This window comes from Mesoplodon mirus (genome assembly GCF_964341445.2).
Source record: "Mesoplodon mirus genome assembly, chromosome: 8".
Classification (NCBI taxonomy): domain Eukaryota; kingdom Metazoa; phylum Chordata; class Mammalia; order Artiodactyla; family Ziphiidae; genus Mesoplodon; species Mesoplodon mirus.
In genome coordinates this window covers 114381955-114406400 of record NC_138984.1, presented here as the reverse complement: position 1 = coordinate 114406400, position 24446 = coordinate 114381955, and the positions used below count along the sequence as shown (strand labels likewise).

Below are 24446 nucleotides of genomic sequence, written 5' to 3'. Positions count from 1 at the left end.
CCTGAGTTGATAGTTTGCGTTGTGCACTTGCATATTAATCATACTGTATAAATGGGAATGGCTAAATTAAGATAGATCGATGTGTAAATCTGTCATCTCCCTGTGAAAAAATCGATTTGAGTTCAGCTTTTAAAGAAAGCAAAATAGGAAAGTAGAATGTTTCAGGTATTAATTTTGAAGTAGGGGGTTTCTAATAGGCAAAGAGTAAAATTTGCAAGTTTTGTGCGCATCAACAGTACATGAGAGTTCCCATTGGGCCATTTAATTGCTAGTTTTCCTTGGTTAAACAGAAAACTTTTACCAATTTGAATGAATATGAACTGTTATTTCTTTGAGGGTTTTGGTAGTGTGTGAGGGGCAAAAATAATTTTTTATTTGAAGTATAGTATGCATACAATAGAAATCAAATCTTAAATAAATGTAAGATTGGGACTTCCTTGGTGGTCCAGTGATTAAGACTGCGCTTCCACTGCAGGGGGCGCGGGTTCGATCCCTTGTCGGGAACTAAGATCCCACATGCCACACAGTGTGGCCATAAATGAATGAACGAAGGAATGAAGATTGATAAAGGTTGCAAAGTGCAGCACTTCGTGAGACCACCCTTGGCTCCGGTTGTGGAGCATCACCAGTACCTCAGAAGGCTCCCCGTACTTCCTCCTTGTTAGTGTGCGTTCTTTGCCTAAAGTAGTCACCGCTCTGACATCTGTCACCACAGATGAGTTTGTGTTTTGAACATAGTTAGCATAAACCATAGGAATTGTTACATATATAGGCCATCATGTTAGCAGCTTCCATTTCTGGTTAAACATAAACATCTCTTTTCTTCCTCACTGCCGTATAGTACTCCATCCGTGGTGGCTAGTCTCCGAAGACAGAGCCCCACCTCCTGCTGTTCACACCCGTGCAGTGTCCCTCACCCTTGCATCTTGCCTAGTCTTTGGGACTCCCAGGAAAAAGAAGCCTTCCACCTTCTAGATGGATCGCTTAGGACTCCCCCTCTGGAACAGTTCATCTCAGACTCTAGCTGTTGTGCTGTGAGAAGTCCATCCCATATGGAGAGGCCGTGTACACAGGCTCTCTGGTTAACAGCCGTAGCTGATCGTCCGGCCAGCCATCCACATCAGTTTTCAGCCACGCAAGTGGGCCGTCTTGTATGTCAGGTCCAGTCAGACTTCAGGACTTTAATAGGTGTCATCTAACTGCAATCAAAAGTGAGAACCAAAGCTGGGCTCAGTCAAGCCACCGAAGCATGAGAGATATTAATACTTAAAAAAAAAACATTTTGGTGTGTATTAGCAATGGATAGTGAGACATCACTGCATTAGTGTATGAAAATTTATCAAATTTACCCTTGGTTTGTTCATAGTTTAGGGCTGCTATGAATAATGCAGCTCTAAACAATTCTCGTATGTGTGTATATTTGTGTATATATGTACTTCTGTTGGGCAGGTATCTAAGAGTGGAAATCTAGATCAAGTGTTATGAAACAGTTTTCCAAAGTGGTTATATGTATGTACATTTTCATCAGCGGTTTATGAGATTTACATTTGTTCTACGTTCACACCAACACTTGGCATTTAACTTTTTTTTAGCCATTCTGGTGCTTGTGTTATAGTATCTCATTGTGACTTTTCCTTCTACTAATGAATTTTTCCAACATTTGAAAAATAATATCACTCTCACGGCTCTTCCAGAGAATAAGAAGATTCATAACTCATTTTACGATACCAGCGTAACTCTCATGTTAACAGCTAATAATATCATTATACAAAAAAGGAATATTATAGAGCAGTCTGTCATGAACAAGAATTATAAAATTTCCAAACATATTTTTAGCGAATTAAATCTGTAATGCACACACGCACACACACATATAAATGTGTTAATACCAGGTTAGGTTTATTCAAAGAATGAGATATAAAATAAAGGAGAGGGCTTCCCTGGTGGCGCAGTGGTTGAGAGTCCGCCTGCCGATGGAGGGGACGCGGGTTCGTGCCCCGGTCCGGGAGGATCCCGCATGCCGCAGAGCGGCTAGGCCCGTGAGCCATGGCCGCTGGGCCTGCGCGTCCGGAGCCTGTGCTTTGCAACGGGAGAGGCCACAGCAGTGAGAGGCCCGCGTACAGCAAAAAAAAATAATAATAAATAAATAAAATAAAATAAAGGAGAAAAACCATATCATTTTCTTCAGTGTATAAAACAAACAAAAAACAACAAAACAAAACTTAGTGCACTAGAAATAGAGAAGAATTTCTGTTAACTTATGAAGGGTATTTACAAATATCCTAAAGCAGACATCATACCTAGAAATGAAATACTGAAAATTTACCCCTGAAACTGGAAACAAGACAAGAATGTCCACTATCACCACTTCATTCTGTGTTTTTTGTTGTTTATATTTGTGTGTGTTTTTCCATATAATTATTGATTATTTAGGTTTCCAGCTCTTACCTCACTCTATAGTTCATCAGTAATTTGGTTTCCCTTTGCTGAAGTCTCCTATGAAGGAAGATTTATCAGTTTTTCCTTATAGGGCCTTTCAGCTTTTTATACTATGTATTTTTTAACATCTTTATTGAGATATAATTCACATTTAAAATATACAGTTCATTCTTTTTAAGTGTATAATTCAGTGGGTTTTGGGGTATATCTTTTGGTATTTACAATATTTTAAAATATTGTAATATGCATACAAAACATAAAATTTATTACCACTTTAACCATTTTTAAGTGTATAGTTAAGTGGCATTAATTACATTCACACTGTTGTTCAGTCATTACCACTGTCTATTCCAAAACTTTTTCATCACTCCCAACAGAAGTTTTGTAACCATTAAGCAATAACTCCCCATTTTCCCTGACTCCAAAATCTGTGAATTTGCCTGTTCTAGATATCTCATATAAGTAGAACTATAGAATATTTGCTGTTTTGGAAGAATGTCTATTTGAACCCCTTGCTCATTTTGTAATTATCTGCCTTTTATTGTTGAGTTGTAAGAATTCTTTTTATATTCTGGATTCAAGTCACTTATCAGGTATACAATTTGCAAATTTTTTCTCCCGTTCCATAGGTTGTCTTTTCACTTTCTTAACGGTATCCTTTGAAACACAAAAGTTTTAATCTCTGATGAATTATACTTTATCCTTTTTTCTTTTGTCACATGTGCTTTTGGTATCATATCTAAAACACCATTGCCTGGTCCATGATCACAAAGATTGTTTTTCCTCTAAGACTTTTTTAGTTCTAGCTATTAATTTTAGGGCTGTGGTTCATTTGGAGTTCATTTTTTATTTTTTACGTTTTTTTTATAGGGGTCCAATTTCATTGTTTTGCATGTAGATATCCAGTTTTCCCTACACCATTTTTTGAAAAGACAGTTCATTCCCATTTAAATTCTTGATACCCATGTCACAAACCAATTCACAATACTCTCTTCTATTCCAATGTCTATCCTTACATGAGTGAGTACCCTTTTGTTTTGATTTCTGTAGTTTCATTGTTTTAAAATTGGGAATTGTGTTCTCCAACATTTGTCCTTCTTTTTCAAGATTGTTTTGGTACATACACATTTAAGGTTGCTGTGTCTTATTGGTGGACTGGCCCTTTTGTCATTATATAATGTCCTCTTTGTCTCTAGCATTTTTTTCCTCGGAGGCTTATTTTATCTAATATCAGTATAGGCACTCCTCCTCTCTTTTGGTTAATGTTTACATGGTGTATCTTTTCTATCATTTACTTTCAACCTACCTATATTTTTATATTTGGAGTTTATTGGAGACATCCTATAACTGGGTCATTTTAAAAATATGCTCTCTACCAATCTGTTTGAGTCCTGGTTGAAAACTGATTTCCTCCAGAGAAGACTTTTATTTGCTTTTGCCAGTCACCTGGGGGCACTATCATCCCAGGGCCACGTTTAAGTTTATTGTTTAACTTGGGGTTCTCAGGCTACATTGTAGCTGAATTCTGACCAGATATGCGAGCTTTATTTTTACTTTTTTATTTCTTGTTTTGTTTTTCTGTGCTATTCTGCATGGCATGACTTTTTTGTTGTTCACTTTTACTCTGTAAGTATAGCCAATATAAAGTTTGTGGGTCTCTTGTTATATTTCCATCTTGGAGAGAACCTGGTATCACTTCTGATTCCTATGTATCCTGTGGTCAAAGTAGAAGCTAGAAAATTTAAGGGCTAGAAACTGACTTTAACATTTCTGAATAGCTAGGCTTCCTGATTTCACTTTGTTTTGGATCTTTGTTTCTACCTTTTTAAAAAATACTAGCTCAGGGCTTCCCTGGTGGTGCAGTGGGCCCCCCAATGCAGGGGGCCCGGGTTCCATCCCTGGTCGGGGAACTAGACTAAGACTTCCTCATGCCACAACTAAAATCCTGCGTGCTGCAACTTAAGACTCGGCGCAGCCTAAATAAATAAATAAGCAAACAAACACACATACATACATACGTACATACTAGCTCAATAACAGATTAAAACAAAAAATTTTCTGAAAGTTTTTACCTAGTAATTTAGCTGCATTTCTATGGATTTTTCTAGAGTTTATAATCTCCTCTACTACCAGAAATAGAAGTCCTATTTATGTATTATTTGCACGGAAAGTTTTTATTTCATAGTCACATATTCTGATGGTGTATTCTCATCCAAGGAGGTGATCAAAGTCTACACACTACTAGGAGTCTGAAGAGGTTCACGGTTAGGAGCCATTACATGCCTTTGTCCTGAACGTTGTGGAAGTAACTCCTACAGCCTTCTAACCTTCTGACCTGACTAATCTGTTACATAATTGGATTTTTTTCTTATGTGAAAATACTTGTTGTTTTCATCTTCAGGAGAGCATCTTTAGAAATAAGGAATCTTAGAGCCACAAGGGAGCTCAGAGATCATCTAATCTAGTCGTTTCAGACATTTTAAAAATAGGAGTCCTTTGTATCACTATGTCAATATACCTGAAGCTAATATAACGTTGTATGTCAATTATACTTCAGTTAAAAAGATATGGAATCCTTTCTTCCCCCGTGATGACACACACGCACGTACACACGTCTATGTAAGTGTGGTGAGTGTAATGGGTCAGTTACAGTTACTGTGGTTGAATCAGGAAGCTCAAATTTGCCTTTCTTGGACTTTTCTCCCTCAACACACCAGCCCCTAACCCTGAGTACACTCACTGAGCCCTAAGCACTGCACAGGATAGTTCTGTAACTCCTGACCTAGTCTATCCCGTAAGGTAAAGCTGGCCGAGTAGAAACAAAATTCACCCAAGACTACATACTCACTGGCCAAATAAGGACTTGGCCTGACCGTCTGCTATTTGAATTTTACCATTCTACCCTCAGGAGTACTTACCCTGCCGCAGGTCTGTAGGGAGGCTGCTTAGTGTTTCCTGCAAACTTTTCTCTAACACAGCAGTCCTGTGCTTGGCCTGCAACAGGAATCTCGGTTTTGCCTGGCAGTTGTTATTGACTTAAAGTTCTGATGGTAAACCTAAATAAGTTCTGTTAGGGACAGACTCTTCATCTTTAGAGGAACTATTTCCAGTAAGTTCGTTTCTCTGCAGATGTACTCGTGTGTTTTAGAGATTCCCTCAAATGCCTTGTTCTCTAACTGGACCTCTTGTGAAGTAAGAAATACTGAAGGACCAGGAATGCTTGCAAAGGGACTTAAAAACCAATATACTTAACAATTTTTTTTCTGTAGACTATTTTACCATTCACTCATTCAGCTAACCAAAGATTTGTTGATTGCCTTCTTTGGCAGTACTGTTCTACCTACTAGGGATTTTGGTACATGTCAGGGTTCCCTGTTAGCGGTTCTCTTCCTCTTTCTTCTGACCCTGGGCAGTCTCGTCTGCTTCATGGCTTCAGTATTTGTTTTACTTTCTGTGATTGAGATATAGTCTTTGCCCTATGAGGCAGGCCTCCAACTTCTTGGCCACACCATCCTGCGATTTAAAATTTGTAACAAAGAATTGGGATGCATGAGAAATGCTGGCAACTTCCCCCTCCTGCAGAGATGCCATAACCCTTGACTGGGATGTGAGGGTAGAGGGATTCCCAATGTCTTGGCCACACTTTTCTGGAGCAGAGATTACACAGTGTTGGTCTGGGCGGAAGAGAGAGGAAGTGGATAATGGCTCAAGTGCCATGGACTCTCACTATTTTTACCAAGATTTAGTAGACTGTCTTAAATAAATGCTGTTTCGTATCCTTAGGACAGTTCCCTAAGACTTTAAATTCTTGGGTCTTTAAATTATTTTCGCCAGCAGTAGTTGTTTTGCTGGGGAGCAGGTCCATGGCACTGCTTTCTGGGCATCACTACGAGATTGACTCTTGAGCAGTAAACCAGCCTTGCACCTCTGGAAATTCCATTTAGTCATTCTGTATCATCCTTTTGAGATACTGCTCAATTCCATCTGGTAATATTTTATTAAGGAATTTTACGACTATGGTCCTATGAAGGATATTTGTAGTTTTTTTTTTTAATACTTTCTTTGTCCAGCTTTGATATCAGGGTTATACTGGTTTCATAGAATGAATTGATTGAGTAAATTAGGTAGATTTGTTCTTAATTCTTGTTTAAATGTATCCTAGAGTTTTCCAGTGAAAGCATCAGGTCCAGGAGATTTCATTTTGGGGGAGGTTTTTTTTTTTTTTTTTTTTAAAGTATTTCGTAAGTATCTGTTTCATATTAGGTGAATTTTAGTATGTTCTTGCTTTTTGAGGAATTAGTTTATTTCATCCATGTTGTCAGGTTTATCTGTGTAGATTTGTTTCTACTATTTACTTACCTTGTAAATGTTTTTGGAGTGTGTAGTGAAATCCTCAGTTACAGCTCTGTAGCTGGTCATTTGTGTCTCCTCTCTTTTCATTACTCTTGCTAGAAGTTTGTCAACATTATTGATTTTCCAAAGAACCAGATTTCTGTAGATTTCTGCTCTTACCTATATTCCTCCCTTCCTTCTGTTTATTTTGCTGTTTTTCTGGTTTTCATTAGGAGGGAGTTTAGACTATTGATTTGAGACCTTCCCTTTTTCCCCCCTGAGTCCTCTTTATCCCATAGGTTATTTAGAAATGGGTTCTTTTTTTCCCCCCAGGTGTTTAGTTTCTAAATTTTCTTCCTATCTTCCTGTTATTGTTTTCTATTTTGATTTAATTATGGTTATAGACCATGCTCTATATGATGTCAGTTTTCAATTTAGTAAGGTTTGTTTTATGACCCCAGATATGATCTGCCTTATGGATGTTCCATGGACACTTGAAGAGAATGGGTATTCTGTTGTTGAGTAGAGTGTACTGTAAATGTCAGTTGGATCCTGTTAATGTATCATTGAGTTCTATATTCTTGCTGATTTTCTGTTTAATAATTCTAGCAATTGCTTAATTGTTGACATTTCTAGTTATACTTATGCCTTTTCTATTTTCTACTTTTCTTCCCATTCTATTAATTTTTGTTTCATTAATTTTCCAGCTGTATTCTTTAGTGTGAGAACATTTTGTAATGTCCTTTTTTCCCTTGGTAAAGTTACTTGCTCTCAAGCCTACTTTTTTTTTTGCGGTACGTGGGCCTCTCACTGTTGTGGCCTCTCCCGTTGCGGAGCACAGGCTCCGGACGCGCAGGCTCAGCGGCCATGGCTCATGGACCCAGCCGCTCCGCGGCATGTGGGATCTTCGCGGACCGGGGCACGAACCCGCATCCCCTGCATCGGCAGGCGGACTCTCAACCACTGCGCCACCAGGGAAGCCCTCAAGCCTACTTTTTAAAACTAATGTTTACATGGTATATCTTTTTCTATATCCCTTTACTTTCAAAACTCACGTATATATTAATATATTTTAAGTAAATTTCTTATAGATAGTATATAGTTGGATCATGGTTTTTTCCCTACTCTGTCAATCTCAGCCTTTTAGGATAAACGAAAAGTTCCTACTCTATAGCATAGGGAACTATTCAACATCCTATGATAAACCGTAACAGAAAAGAATATTTAAAAAAGAATGTATATATATATATATATATATATATATGTATAACTGAATCACTTTGCTGTGCATCAGAAATTAATGTAACATTGTAAATCAACTATACTTCAGTAAAAAAAACTCTGCCTTTTAATTCATGTATTTAGACCATATATTATACTTTCCTGTAATTATTATTATGTTAGAGTTTAAGTTTGCCATTTTATTACTTGCTTTCTGTTTGTTATGTTCTTCATTTGTTTCCTTTTTCCTGCCTTTCTAATAGATTATGTGAACATTTGCTAGATTTCATTTTTATTTATTTTAATGTTTTTGAGTAACTCTTTGGGTAGGGTTTTTTTTTGTTTGATTTTGGGGTGTTTTTTTTGGTGGTTGCTCTTGTTATTACATTTTACATATATAAATTATCATAGAATATTGGTAACAACATTTTACCTTGAATGACGTATAGAAAACTTATCTACCTTTAGGTACTTTTACCTTCCCGCCTTTATAATTGTCTCAGTTTTTTTCTGTACACACATTTGGCAGCATATCAGATAAAGTTCAATTTTTTGCTTTAACCATCATACATAATTTAGTTTAATACTGAAGAGGATAGGCTTTTATATTTTCCTCAGTTTCTCCCATTTCATTGCTCTTCTTTCTTTTCTGTTTTTCCAAGTTTCTTCATGTTATTATTTCCTTTCTGGTTGGAGAACTTCTTTTAGGCATTCTTTTAGTGGTAGTCTATTGGTGATAAATTCCCTTAACTTTTCTTTTTTTCTGAGAATGTCATTATTTACCCTTCATTGCTATGCAGTATTTTCTGTTAACAGCGAATTCTGGGTTGATAGTTCTTCTCATTTAGCACCTAGAAAATGTTGTACCATTTCCTTCTGGACTTACGGTTGCAGATGAGAAATCTATTCTAATTGAATTGTCATTCCCTATAGGTAAATTCTTTTTTCTAGTTGCTTTCAAGATTTTTTCCTCTTTGTTTTGTTTTCAGTAGTTTGATTATGATGTAACTTGGGTGGATTTGTTTGGATTCATTTTGATTGAGGTTCACTTGGATTCTTGAATCTGTGTTTTTGCTTTCTGCTAAATTTGTGAAAATCTCAGCGAATGTTTCCTCAAATATTTTGTCATCCTGAAGCTCTTTCTCTTCTCTCTTAAGGACTCCAGTGCCATGACTGTTATACCTTTTTTTGTTGCCCCACAGGTCTCTGAGGCTCTGGTCATTTTTTCTTTTTTTTTTAGTTTAACTTCTCTGTTGTTTAGATTGGGTAATTTCTATCGATTTGTCTTGAAATTCATTGATTCTCTTCTTTCTCATCTTCGTTCTTCTATTGAGCACATCCAATCAGTTTTCATTTCATTACTATGTTTTTTAGTTATATAATTTCCACTTGGTTCTTTTATATCTTCAGTTTTTTGCAAAATATTCTATTTTTTAAACAACCTTTATAATGGCTCATTGAAACATTTATATGATGGCTGCTTCAAAACACTTGTTAGGTAATTCCAACATCTGAGTCATGTCAATGTTGGTGTCTGTTGATTGTTTTTTCTCATTCTAGTTGAGATTTTTCAGGTTATGATTAGTGATTTTAGGTAGTATCCTGGACATTTGGGGCAATGTATCATGAGACTCTGGATTATACTGAATCTTCTCTGTAGCAGGGAGTCACTCTGGTGTAGTATCCAGGTCCTGGCCTGCCTTTGTGGGTTGTGGTTCTAATGACAATCTGGTCTCCAGAACCTTGGCATTACTCTTTTGGTCTACTTCCTCTGTGTGTGTGTGTGTGTGTGTGTGTGTGTGTGTTTTATCCAGAGACCTTACTGAAAATTTTGCACGTATTCCACACTGTAATTGAGTTTTAAACCTTTGCTCTTTTAATTTTAGTCAGTTTCACTTGTGGTTCCTTATTTGGATTTTACTTCAAGGTTTACCTGTCCCTTTTTCTATCTACCTCCTCTCCCAAATCCTCCTGTTTATTTCTGTTGGGCAGATGCCACCTGCTACCGCTGGGTGGTGGTGGGAGTGGAAATCTAGGCTTCCCTCTCAGCTTCTGCTGTCACCACCCCCATGGGGCAGTCTGAGCATTGCCTGTTACCGCTAGGCTGAGGTTCAGACTGCACACTCAGCTTCTGCTGATACCACCCCTGGGAGAGACTGTGTATTGCAGCATGCTGTTGGCTGGCAGAGAGTAGGAGAGCAGGCTTCCCACTTGCTGCCAGCAGTACCATGAGGCACATGGAACCCCAGGCCCCTGCTTGGTTTCCATGGCGCTGCTGGAGACGGGCTCAGTTTTTTTCCACTGGGTTTGGCAGGATTGGAGTCAGCATTGTTAGTATGGTTTCTGTCCTGCTTAGAGACTCTTTTCCTGGTCATTTGCTTGAGAAAGCAGGCTTTTTTGGTCTCTTTCCATCAGGCCTATTGGTATTTCTGGGTCGTAGGATTCTCCAGTACCAAGTCTATGGTATGTGCGAGCTAAAAAGAAAACTTGATTGAGAGTCTAGAAATAAACGCCTACATGTATGGTCAACAGATTTTCAACAAAGTTACCAGGAGCATTCAGTGGGGAAGGAATAGTTTCTTCAACCAGTGGTGCTTGGACAATTGGATATGCACATGCAGAAGAATGAAATTGCATTCCTACCTAGGTTATATACCTACGATATACAAAGATAAACTCAGACAGGCTGAAGGAACTACATGTAACATTTAAAAATATAAAACTTTTTGAAGAAAATATATGGATAAGTCTTTATGACCTTGGATTTAGCAGTGAATTCTTAGATATGACACTGAAAGCACAAGCATCAAAAGAAAAACATGAATAAGTTGGGCTTCAGAAAAATTTAAAACTTCTGTGTATACAAGTATGTGATCAAGACGTGAAAAAACACCTATGAAAAGGGATAAAATATTTGCAAATCATATATCTGATAAGGGTCTAGCATCTAGAATATAAAAAGAACTCTTAACACACAACAACGGAGAGATTATCAACCCACTTTAAAAAGTGGGCAAAAGACTTTATTAGACATTTCTCCAAAGATATACAAATGGCCAACAAGCACATGAGAAAAATGCTCAGCATCATTAGTTATTATAGAAATGCAAATCAGAACCACAGTGAAGTACCACTTCATACCCAGTGGGATGGCTTTAATCAAAAGAATGGAAAATAACAAATGTTGGCAAGGATGTGGAGCAATTGGAACCCTCATGCATTGCTGGTGGGAACATCAAATGGTACAGCTGCTATGGAAAAGTGTTTGGTGGTTCCTCAAAAAGTTAAACAGAATTTGCATATGATCCATTGATTCCACTTCTGTATATATACCCAGAAGAACTGAGAGCAGATACTCAAACAGATAACTTGTACGCCTTTACCAAAAGGTGGAAGTATCTCGGGTGGCCCCAGCCTGCAGTGGCTTGAAGCAGGATTTTGGGTCTCCAGCCGGAGATTGAAGTCAGGCCGTGGCAGTGAGAGCACTGAATCCTAGCCACTAGGCCAGTGGCCAGTGACAAGACCCTCGCCTGTCGGCTTTGTAGAAATGAATTTCCACAAAGAGACAGAAAGTAATGAAACAAGTAAAGTGTTTATTAGAAGGAAAAAGGGTTCATGTGGATAGACACACAGGTGGGCTTAGAGAAAGAGCTGTGCCCTTGTGGTAGTTTGAGTCACTTGTATGGGGCATTTCTTCTGGGTTTCCTCTGGCCAGTCATCTTGCTTTGCCTGGCTCTTGAGTCCGTACTTGGTGTTTCTCAGGGTCCTCCCCTGTGTGTGCGCGCATCTCTCAGCCAAGGTGGATTCTAGCAAAGAGGCCTATGGGTAGGTTGACATCACCTACTATGGGTGGTGTCCCCTCCCTTTTTGACCCCCGAGGAGTCATTCTGCGCATGTGTAGTTAGGAGGGTCTCTTTGACCTCGAGAATAAGGAATGTGGTCTCTTTATCTCTTACCTGGTCAGGACTCAGCTCTTCACTGCTTCCGCTGTTATCTTTGTCTTGGAGTATCTGTCCTCAGGGGACAGACTCCAGCTGCGCAGCCTGGGGCCCATCTATCTCCTGCCTCAGAAACAACAGTACCCAAAAGGTGGAAGCAACCCAAATGTCCATCAACTGATAAACAACTTGTGATATATTCATATAATGGAATATTATTTAACCATGTAAAGGGATTAGATGTGGATACATACTACAACATGGAACCTTGAAAACAATGCTGAGTGAAAGGAGCCAGACAGAAAAGGTCACATGTTGTTCAATTCCATTTATATGAAATAGTCACAATAAGTAAATCCATAGAGACAGAAAGCAGATGAGTGGTTGCCAGGGTCTGGGGCAGGAGACACTGTTCAGTGGATGTGGTACAGTATTCTTTAGGTGTGAAGAAAATGTTTGGGGACTAGGTAGGAATGGTGGTTGCACAGTATTGTGAATGCACTAAATGCAGGAGGATTGCACACTTTTAAATGGTTAATTTTACATTATGTGAACTTTACCTCGATAAAAAGAAATGGAAAGAAAACCCAAGGAGTTCCCTAGCCAGGCTGCTACTTTTATCTTTCAGAGTTTAAAAACATCTTTTCTGCATTTGGTGGTTGTTGTTGTTCATTGGTTTCACTCAGCTGGAGGTATAGGGAGAAATGCGTCTACTCCATCTGGTCTCTAGAAGAGTACCTTAGGCTCACCTTAGCAGCTTTTTAAAAAGACTAATGCTCCATCTCCACCCTGGGCCAATTTAATGAAAATGGGAGACGGGTGGGGGAGGTGAGTTGCATCAGTACAAAAACTGTTCACAGGTTATTCAAATGGGGACCCCCATTGTAAAGCATTGTTTGAGGCACATACTTGCTGCCATTGATGAGTTTTGGAAGTAGCTATTTGACACGCTGAGACGTGAAGGGAAGCTCTTTGCAAGGAAGGCCGTTCTTCTGAACGTTGTCATCTGCAGGTGTGACCACCTCACTAACAGCCTACGAATGCCTCTGACAGCAGGAATGTGGATGAGAGAGATGAAAGAAACCTGGTGCTTGATTACACCGTTCTCTACTGAACTGGCCAACTCTGGAGTCTGTCCTATCTTTCTGCTTTCTGCTGTATGAAAAAAACACTTATGTCCTTATCGTTTCAGCTCTGAGTTTTGATTCTAACGTGTAGCTGGAAGCTACCAAACTATCATAGCTATTGAGAGGCGAAATTGGTGGAAAAATACACCACTGTTCACTAATGTGTTTTCCTAGTATTTGTTTCATATAAATAACACTGCACTAATGTATTGGGGTGTATAGCTGTTTCTCCCAAAGTTGGATTTTATTATTCACTCAGGTTAGGATGACAGAAGTAGCCAGTATTGTTACTGCTCTTGCTAATGTTTCCAAAGTGCTTTCCCAACAGATGATACCTGTCCACAATGTTAGCAGCGTTAGGTTTTTTTTTTTTATTTAATTAATTTATTTTTTATACAGCAGATTCAGCATTAGGTATTTTTTATCTTACTCACTGGATTTTACTTTTTGGATTGTTGTGTGTTCATGGTGTGTCATTATGGTTTCCCACTGTGATTTCTTTTATTGCTGAACATGTTAGCAGTTTCTCCATGTTTTCAGTGATTAGCTACATTTCTTTTTAGGAAAGTTCCAATCATGCCCTTTGTGCCACAGCTTGGTAGCTATAGGACTTAGGGAAGCCACAGCATGATGCCCACGTGATAAAATTGGTGTGAGATTGAAAAGAGATCTTTTCCTAAAGTTCTCTGTATTCTTTGATAATTAGAATGTTATCAGTTTGCTGCACATAATTTTCACTGTTTTATTTCCCTTTTCGTGGCATTATCTATCTTATACACACAAATTTTAAATTGTACTTAGTCAAGTATGTCACTTTCCAGCCATAATTTAAAGGTAAGAATAAGACAGTAAGACAAATGATATGGATACATACATGAGTTAATGTGCTAACAGTATAAAATTACAAAAATGCCACGAGAATAGGCTAAAAGCAGAAGACATTTTCTTTTTTTTTTTTTTTTTTTTGCATTACGCGGGCCTCTCACTGCTGTGGCCTCTCCCATTGCGGAGCACAGGCTCCGGACGCGCAGGCCCAGCGGCCATGGCTCACGGGCCCAGCCGCTCCGCGGCATGTGGGATCCTCTCAGACCGGGGCACGAACCCGCGTCCCCTGCATCGGCAGGCGGACTCTCAACCACTGCGCCACCAGGGAAGCCCGCAGAAGACATTTTCAAAGGTTTCCCTTATATCTTCATCTTTATTATGTACTCCTTGAACCGGTTTGCCCAAAGTCAGACTTTTCTAAGTACGATGTAACATGTGGAGTCTTTATTGCTCAACCAAGTCGTTGGCATGCAACCAGTTGCCAACTTAATAAAAGAGGAGAGTGCAAGAGTTTCAAAATCTGAAAGGATGTAGCCTGTCACTTTGATTTCCTGTTACTTTTCTTCCAGAAACATGATCAGGGGCAGGTTCTGTTGGAGATGGTCTTCAGGCACCTTGATTTGACTGAGCATGACTATTTTGGTTTACAGCTGGCTGACGATTGCACAGATAACCCAGTAAGTGTAAGCTGCTGTCTTTCATTGCCATTGCAATTTTTCTCTCTTCATAATAAGTCCTTTCTGATTTATAATGTTCACTGTTTGAGTTTTTTTAAAATGTTAATTTGAATGATTACAGGTAATTCTTTTGCTTTTGAACTTCAATTTCTTGATGTTTTAATCTGTTGGGTTATTTCCTTAAGGTTTTTCTAATCATAAGTCAGTCTGTAGATCGAGTGCCAGTTTCTTTCTCTGCATGTCTCAGACAACTGAGAAGCAAATCTAATTCGTACTTCTTGGAGAGAAAATTGGGCATAAAGGTTAAAATCTTAACATTACAATATTGAAGTAAATACTTAATATATCTTGAGTCCTACGTAAATTAGCCTGCATTAAGATGAAATTAGTTTTTCATTTTAAAATTGTGAATTCTTTGTATATTTATATGGTTATACAGTGAGGGTTTTTCACAAACGAATATGATATCCTTTTGCCTAGTACAGGAGAATGACTGTTTTGAAGGAAATGTTTTGTATAGTTGAGAAAAATTGGGAGGGTGAAGAAATGGTTCTCTGAATCAGTGCTTTAGAAATCAGTTTGTAAGGTCTTATATGGAAAATACAAGTAACGATTGGGAGGAAAGCAGGGCTTCTCTATCTCTTGCTCTCGTTTTCTCTCATGGTTACGTCCTAGGTCTCTGAAAGAATGGTTAGTGGAAAGTAAATACGAAATGTTAAATATTACTTTTTCTTGGCATTACTTACTGGTTTTGTATGAAAAACTGTGAAGATGAGGTGGATAAAATAAAGCAAGGTCCAGCTAGTCTCAGTGGAAATAAATCCTTTTGTACTGAACTGAAATAAAAACAAACTTTCCTCGTACTTCATCAGATGACTTGAGCTGCTCCAAGGCCTAGAGAAATAGTGTTATTTCTTAATAAATGAACGCGAAAATATTGATAGAAGTGAGTAGAAATGTCAGTAATGCTATCTTTCACAGAAAGATAAATTGTTAGCCAGGCAAATACGTGAAAGGTGTCTGCTACTATGTGCAATATTGAGATTTAAAAAAATAGATAATTCTTAGATAATCTTGCTGACACTCATAGGTCAGACCATTTAGATAGAAGCCTGTCTTTAGATGGTTTGGAGAAGTGACAGACAACGAAGAAGAAAGAGACCAGTTACTTATCACCATAGTCACTAAGAAAGTGTTCCAGAAGGACTAATAATTGAGACCACATATGTTACCAGAAGTAAAAATTCTGTCTCATAAATTTGTACACAAGAAGACATTTCTACTCTAAAACAATTACGGCAGGATAAATGTGGGGAAGCAGAGCTATCAGTATTTTGAGCTGGGTTGACCTTCTGGCCATCTCCTACTTTTTCTTACTTTGTCTTACTTTTCTATCTTGAGCATCCCTTCTGAAATAAGGTATTATATTTCCAGGTCCCAGGGACCAATTGCTGATGATCCAGAATAATTCTTCCCCCCAGATTAGAATCATACAGTTTTAAAGATGCAAAAGAAGCCTTAGAGATTATTTTGTCTTACCACACTTACTTTTCATGAGAAATTATCCCAATCCAAGGAGATAAAGCCCAAGCTACTTTGCTGATATTAATGAAACTAGACTTGGGTCTCCTAACTCCCCCTGCAGGTCTTTTCTGTACACAGCACTACAGCTTCAGTATTTAAATATTCAGAAGAATCTGTGAAATGCCAAAAGGTGTCTAAGGAGGGGCCTTTAGAGCACAAATGTAATTGTTGTCCCATTTCTGGTTGTCAGTGTGAAATATGTCAAGACTTTGAGGATAATTAATGGACTGAGGAAAAGAGGTGCCACTTTAAAAAAGAGAAGGAGTAAGGGTGTAACATTTATGAAATATCTATTGCGGACTTGTTAGTAAACCAAATTCTCACAATAGTCTTATGAAACTATCATTAAAATTCTCTTAAAGATGAAAAACGGAGGCTTACAAAACTCGTTTAATTACACATATAATTAAGTAGCTGCAAAAGGATTTGAAGCCACATTTATCTGACTCCAAAGCCTTTATTTTCCCTTCCCAAGAGAGAATGATGCAGATGCACAGGACTTATAAAAATGAGCATATTGAGGAGAGGAGGTACTCATGCCATAAAATTACCAGCAGTGACCAAAAGGGACTTGGTAATATCCCTGAAGAATTAACCCCTGTCAATTCTTACTAGTTAAGAGTTTCTTCATCTTAAAGCTCATATATGTTCTATATACATGTATGTGTATATATATATATATATATATATATATATATAGTGTGTAAATGTATATGTTGCATATATATTTTATATGTAAAGATACTGTATATTTGCTTTTGAGGATCAGAATCAGTATTGTCTTAGGCGTGTAGATACTGAAATTAGTTTAATTGGATTTATAACTGATAAACTAAAAAAGCACCTAGCATTTGATTGTAGTCTTATATGTAACAAACACAGAATCATAGTTGACTATCCTTTGCTTTAGAATCTTCCTTGGCAATGAATTCCAGTGCAACAAACAAAATTACTTAAAAGAAAAGCTTTGACTTTTTGAAATTTCTTCTGCTTTCACTTAAAACCTATTTATCACAGCTTTAGCTCTTAGCATAATGTCTTGTATAATAGATGTACTCAGTAAATGTGTATTGAGTGAGTGGGCAAAATAATGAGTAACATGGTTGTAATTCATTACCCATAATTTCTTTAATTTTATAAGCACTTCACGGTGGCTGTACCTTAGTGGGTTTTATCAGCGTGATATTCATCAGAGCCTCAAGATTATATTACTCGTGTGCGTTATGAGTAATATATTTACTTACTTTTTTTTTTTTGCCCGCAGAGTGAATTACAGTGCCCTTCAGTGGGACAAAGAGTAGATTATCGATTACTGTTGACTTGTTCTTTCTGCAGTTTCATCCTTCTGATAGTTTTGCTGTGGTTATGATATTTACTGGTTTACTACTGTTTCCGTATCCCCTAACCTTGTGACTTTCAAACTTGAACTTACATCAGAATCACCTGACGCCTTCTTACAGCACAGATTTCTGGGCCCTATGCCTAGAGTTTCTGATTCAGAAAGTTTGGGGTGGAGCTCCGGTAATTCACATTTCAAACAAATTCCCCTATAATGCTAATGCTCCTGGTAGTTCAAGGCACCGCATTTTGAAAACCACTGCTCTAACCCAGTAGACTGTTAATTAGGTAAGAAATGATTCATAGAGAATATCTTGGTCTACTGTTTGAAGATTAATTTTATATAACTCAGTGTTCTTGAATGATTTCATCTGGCTTGAAGAAATGTAGAAGTCACATAGAGAATGACTTATTTCAACAAACCATGTTTTAGTACAACATGATTGCTAAAATGCTTGCTTTTATTTCTCTCATGTTCTCATATGGTATTTCTCTCATGTTCCTTTCATCTGTTTCTACTGTAATACCTTAATTCAGGTTCTTATTACCTACCTTTTGTATAAACCTCTTCGGTAGCCTGCCAAGTGATAGATCTTTGTTTTTGTTCTCTTTAAACCCGGTTCCATTTTGGGAGGGAATGACAAAGGGATCTGGGGTGCAGAGAAGTATTTCAGAGAGAATCAGTAGCATATGCAGAGTTCCAGAGTGAAGAGAGAGGACTGTTGTATTTGAGGAACTGAAAGAGAATTTTTTAATACCTATGGCTAGAATATAGAGCAGGAAGAGGAGATGGGTCACAGATGAGATATGAGTAGTGCAATAGATCATCAAGTGCTTTTGATCTGTGTTAAGATTGTACCAGCCTAAGGATTTATTTACACAAGCAACGTGAAAACTGTATTGTAGACATATCACTCTGGGTACAGTATAGCCAGTGGCCAGTAAAGTGGCAAGCTAGAGACAGTTGGGAGGTTGTTGTACTAGTGAGCTATTGGATTGGCTCTGGTGGTGGCTAAGTGCTCAAGAGAGTCAGGAGAGAAAGTCAGCAGGGCTCACGAGGGCAAGAGTGAACTCAGAGAGTCTGGTATCTCAGATTCTGTCTTTGGCAACTTGGTAGATAGAAGAACCATCCAGATGGTATTGTTGGTTTTCTTTTTCAGTTACCAATTGTTTATTTCTAGCATATAGAAATACAGTTTATTTTTTTTATCGTGTAACCTTTCTAAACTCACTTATTAATTCTAGTCACTTTTTGTAAATTCTGTAGGATTTTCTACATAGAGTTTCTGATTCAGAAAGTTTGGGGTGGGGCTCTGGTAACTTGGGGTGGAGCTCATGTAACATGTTTACATGATTATCTTTCTACATAGATTGTCATGTAAACATATGTTTTTTTCTGCGTAAATCATGTTGTATGTGAATAGGGAGTTTTACTTCTTCCTTCCCAGTCTTTATTCTTTTTTACCATTATTTTTTATTCTTTATTACATGAAAGCTGAGACTGCCAGGACAGTGATGCATAGAGGTGACTGACGGCAGCACACTGCCTTCCCTGCTCCCTGTCATAGGAGGAAGGTACTCAGTGTCTCACCATTAAGTGTGCTTCTAGCTTCTAGAATTTTTCTTTTAAATCAGTATAATTGAGGCATAATTTACATAGAATAAAATTCAGCATCCATTCATAATGAAAACTCTTAAACTTGGAAAAGGAACATTCTCACTGTGATAAAGGACATCTACTAAACACAGGTGCATCAGGGAATCGTAAAACCACAATGAGATGTCACTGCACGTCCATTAGAATAGTTAAAAAATTAGAGTCTCACAATGCCACATTTTGGCAAGGATGTGGAGCAGCTATTAAGGATTGCTGGTAGGACGTTAAAAGGATACATAGATTTAATATATACCTCCAAGGAACCCCTCTTTTGGATATTTATCCAAGAGAAATGAAAACATGTTACATGAAACCTTGTACACAAATGATCATAGTAGCTTTATTCATAATAGCTCATTCCTGAGTTAACTTTAACATCGGTCAATAGTGAATGGATGAAAGATAATTGTTATATTTTTGCATGGTGGAACACTACATGATATACTCTTATTTCATTTATATTAAATTGTAGAGCAAGCAAAACTCGTATATAGTGACTGAAAGCAGATCAGTGATTGCCTGGGCTTGGGGGGCTGGGAGCAGAGGGACACAGGGAACCTCTCAGGGTGATAGAAGGAGCTTGGCTATGGACGTGGTGGTGACGTCCTGTACGACTTGGACTGTGTTATTGGGAACGAGTGGAGCTGGACCCACGGTCCATACTCTGCTTCCCTTTGGGCGAATGGTTATCTCTCTTCATTTCTTTACTTGTGCAACTGCTTCTCTTTCCTGGGGCTTTGGGGTCTTCCTGTGCATGCAGAAGTTGAACTGTCAGCCAGAGTTGAGGTGGCTTTTGTATCCGGATTTTAGAGTTAAGCCCTTCTGCTGCCTTCCTCTCTTTCAGGATTTCCTCCTCAATTTTCTGGGTACCCTGCCACTCCTGCCTGAACTCTGTCCACTGACACCTCAAGTTAGTGAGGCTGTCCCCTGCCTGGTGCAGGATTTGAGATTGCTCTCGGGCAAAAAACTGCAACTATAGAAATCTCACCCATTGCAGTTTTTGTTTTTCAAGAATAGACTTAGGTCCAGTTTCTTCTGCCTGCTTTTTGTTGCTTTCCAATGTCAAATATTGTACGTACACACAGAATAAAAATGACTGCCATGAGCAGACAAAAAATGTTAAGGATTTCTTAGAAGATTCAGTGTTTGCAAGGATTGGTGGAAAAATCAAATAGAGGAAACCGAAAGAAAGAATGTAGGAGAGAAATACAGTAGAGGCGGAGAGTTTTCAGGGTAAGGCAGCACAGTTTATCAAAACGATTTGAAACAGCTACGCTGCTTATCCCTCTTCTCTTTCTCTGGTTCAGTGAGGGCAGCAGGTGCAGTTCCCTGTGGAATGAATATGTTTGTGTGTTTGGGATGCAGGTGCAGAGAACTCATTTCTTCTTAGTGATATAATGAATCTGCCTTGAGATTCCACATGAATCGTTTGGAAAACCTTTTACAACTAGTAGGACTTAAAGCTGAACAAACAGATAAATATCAATAACTTTCAATATATCAATTAGGGAACATAATCCAACAAAATAGCAAATTAAATAAGTTTTCTTTTAAAAAACCCAAATCCATTGAATATCTATGAATAAACTTTTGACATTAGGGGTGTCAAAATCTATAGGAAGAAAACTATAAAACTTTACAGGAAGAGATAATAGAAGACATGAGTAAATGGAGAAATAACACGTTGAGGATGAGGGAAACTCATTGCTGTGAAGATTTCACAGGTAAAGTCAGTGCAGTTGCTAGTTAGAATCTGAACTGAATTTTGGGGTGGCGTGAGTGAAGTTGACCCGGTGACCCTCAAGTTCATCTGGCTCCATCTTCATGGTTTAAGCCAAGAACCTATGTCCTATCTAACTGACGTCATTGAGGAAGTATTACATTTCCCAGTGCTTGTTAGTGTACTCCTAGCTGTGTCAGCCTCACACATCTACTTGTGTATGTAAATATGTCTGCATTTCTGGTGAGGAAGGCAGGCTTTGGGGCATTAACTGGTCCCAAATTTCGATTTTAGACAGACATTAAAATAAATGTAATTTATGGTTTTTTTTCTAGAAAGTATGGAGGAAAAAATCACCAGATTGATAGATAGATGGGTGAGACTATGGATAAATGGGTGGATACATAGGGGGAACAGATGTGTTAATTAAGTAGGGGTGAAAGCCATCTGATTATTGGCACAGAAACGGATTCCCCCGCCCCACTGAGTCATTCAGCAGGGTTAGTCCTTCACCAGGTATTTTTAGTAGATGTTATATGCCATGTTCTGTGCTGGGTACTGACCCTTCAGCTATAAATCAGATTTTATTCCTTACCTTAAGGAGTTCAAAATCTAGGAAAGGAGATAGGCAATAAAAAAGTAAAACAAATATGTTGCAATTAAGAAAATGATATGAAGGAATTTAACGTTCCTTACCCGAAGGAAAATAACTAAGTAGATAGGAGCTTTGTGACATACGATACTTTTGAGAGGGCAGTCCATGAAGGCCTTTCTGATGAGGTGGAATTTAAGCTGAGACTTAGATAACGAAAGACGTCAGCCATGGGAAAAGCCGGAGAAGGACATTCTGTGCATAAGGAAGCTTAGAATTGAAGGCCCCAAGATGGCATCTTGGGGAAACAGAAAGGAGGCCATTAAGCTGGAGCTCAGTAAACTGAGGTGGAGGAAGTGAGGAGAGAAATAACACATGCTATCACTTACATGTGGGTCTACAAAAGGGTACAAAGGGACTTACCTACGAAACAAATACTCACAGATGCAGAAAACGAACTTATGGCTACCAGGGGGGAGGGGGAGTAGATTGGGAGACTGGGATTGACATGTACACACTGGTACATATAAAATAGATAACTAATAAGGACCCGCTGCACAGGGAACTCTACTCAGTGCTCTGTGGTGACCTACATGGGAAAACAATCTAAGAAAGAGTGGATATATGTATATGTTAAAAAAAAAATTGTGTTAGACAGCTACAGATTTGGAACTGTCAAAACTGAACTGGACACCTATTTTGATTGGTATTTTAAGGCTTCCAAAACGTATCAGGAGTCTAAAATTGCCTCTTTGAAATATACATTTTAAAAATTGACTGAGGCAAATAAAACATTAAAGAAAGATGAATAGAATAAAAAAAGGAAGTAGGGAGAGACCATGTAAGCCACAGTAAGGCCTTTGGACCTTAACATTGAGAAATTATCAAGAGATGTTAAGCAAAGGAGTGAGCCTTTTAAAAGACTACTGTAGCAAAAAAAAAAAAAAAAAAAAAAAAAGACTACTGTAGCTTCTGGGGGAGGGAGGATGACGGTAAGGGGCAGAGCCCGTAGGTAAGAGGCTGTGGCCAGGGCTGTCCCAGAGACATGGATGGTGGCAGAGTACATGGTGAAGGGTTAGTCAGTTCTAGGGACGGTTTGAAGGTAGAATTAGTTGGATTGGATATGTTGGATGTTATGGATAATGGAAAGGAAGGATTCATGGATGACTGTCAGCCACTTGTTACTGAAATCTGTTTGTGCGCTCTGCATGGAATCAAGTATGGGTGGTAGGAGGACAGTTTATAAGTAACGACATGTAAGCTTATATTTGTGTAGTGCTTTGAAAATACTGCCACGTCTATCACCTCATTTTGGATTCTTTAATTTTTTTAACTGAACGTTGGCAGTTGGAATGTTTTCTGAATTTAGTTACAGTTCGCCTGAAATAGAGCTTAACTGGCATTCAGAAGTGTCGAGACTACTTGAAATTTTCATATACAAAAAGCAGTCCTTCCCCAAACTAAACATTGTCTCTTAAAAAATTAGTATGGGGTGTTTGGGGGGGGGTATTTTGTTTTTTGTTTTCTTTTTTAAGGGATAGAGTAGGAGTTAAAATTTTTCATAGAGTAGATTTACATGATGTGTAGTTAAATTTTGTCTGAATGAGAGCATAAAGCCAAGCATATTTTTATGAAAGATAAAGAGAATTTTAAAAACTTGATAGACTATTATATAATATAGTTAAATTAACAGAATCACTTCATATTGCAGTGATTATTAAGCATTTTTGCTTTTGGAATAGAGGTTATTGCACACTATATAACTTAATGAGAAATTGAAATCAAAATCTTAAAGCACAAGTACATTCAATACTTTCTAGCATAATTTTGTTATATTTGATATGAGTCTGTAATTTAGTGATTCTTTTCCCCCTACCTAGGCCTTTTCAAAAAATGCAATTTTTAGCATCAATCTTCAAATGGAACAGATTTGCAAGCATTGATGTATTAGTTCCTCCAGGAAAAAAGAAATCAGTCTTATTTATTTATTTTTCAGAGGTGGCTGGATCCAAACAAACCAATAAGGAAGCAGCTAAAGAGTGAGCAAACATATTTCTTTGATGTTCTACAAGTATACTTTATAAAGATAAAGGACTAATATAATCTAATTAATTAGAACTGCTTTTATTAATTCTAGGAGGATCTCCTTACAGTTTGAACTTTAGAGTCAAATTTTTTGTAAGTGACCCCAACAAGTTACAAGAAGAATATACAAGGTGGGTTTTTATGGAGCATGTTTTTACTTGAAACTATTGTCAAAACCATTATGAAATTTTGAAATTAATTAGGTAAAGCTAGGTTATCATGACATCATTCTGAGCTTCCCTGCCAGCACACAGAGTGGGTTCTAGACGTTTCAAGCTAGGTCTCCTCCTCTGTTGGACGGCTGGGAGGGCTTCAGGAGATTGAAGCCCCAGGGCCATCCCGCCCAGCCGCAAGCAGCTTCCCGAGCCATATCAGTATTAGCTTCTCCACTCGTGCAGGATGGCTCAGGAGTGCTGCTGTAACTAACTGCGGTAATTAGACGGTGCTGCAGCTGTATTCAAGGCATTCTGCATAGTGGGAATTGTGTCTGCTGTTTTCTTTTCTTGCAAAAATATATTCTATATATACGTTATTTCCATGGAGGAGGACATAGGCTTTATGAACTGTACACCGTTAAGTGTAGGAGTGCTGCGCTTCACAGAGCACGGCAGGCACCTTTGTAAAGGTGGTTGGCGGGGCACACTAGCACGTTCAGGCCTGTAAATGCCCCCTCTACTGGCCGTTGTAGGTCTCATTAATTTACAGCTAACTTTGTTGTCCCTTCTACTTGACAAAGTGTACACAAGAATGACCCAGATGAGCGTTTTGGTAGTGTGTAAATGTGAGGCGAACTGTTTAAGGTGGAAATAGTGAGGAGTGATCACAGTGTGGTAACTGTCGTTGTTGAAAAAAACCTGAGTGATAACCTTGTGTATTGCTTGAAAGACAGAATTAGTCATTGGTTTTTTTAA

General features: G+C 38.2%; 1 protein-coding gene across 3 annotated transcripts in view; it reads left to right on the top strand.

Moving 5' to 3' along the window:
* PTPN4 (protein tyrosine phosphatase non-receptor type 4) overlaps window positions 1-24446 on the top strand; it is a 187671-nt gene that overhangs the window by 66703 nt on the left and 96522 nt on the right. For 2 of the 3 annotated variants that reach the window (XM_082631396.1, XM_082631395.1), the window contains exons 3-5: window positions 14452-14559; window positions 23447-23489; window positions 23588-23666. In XM_082631396.1, coding sequence (XP_082487522.1) covers window positions 14452-14559; window positions 23447-23489; window positions 23588-23666 — 230 coding nt within the window. The remainder of the gene's footprint in view (window positions 1-14451; window positions 14560-23446; window positions 23490-23587; window positions 23667-24446) is intronic. The other variant, XM_082631397.1, reaches the window with a different exon arrangement.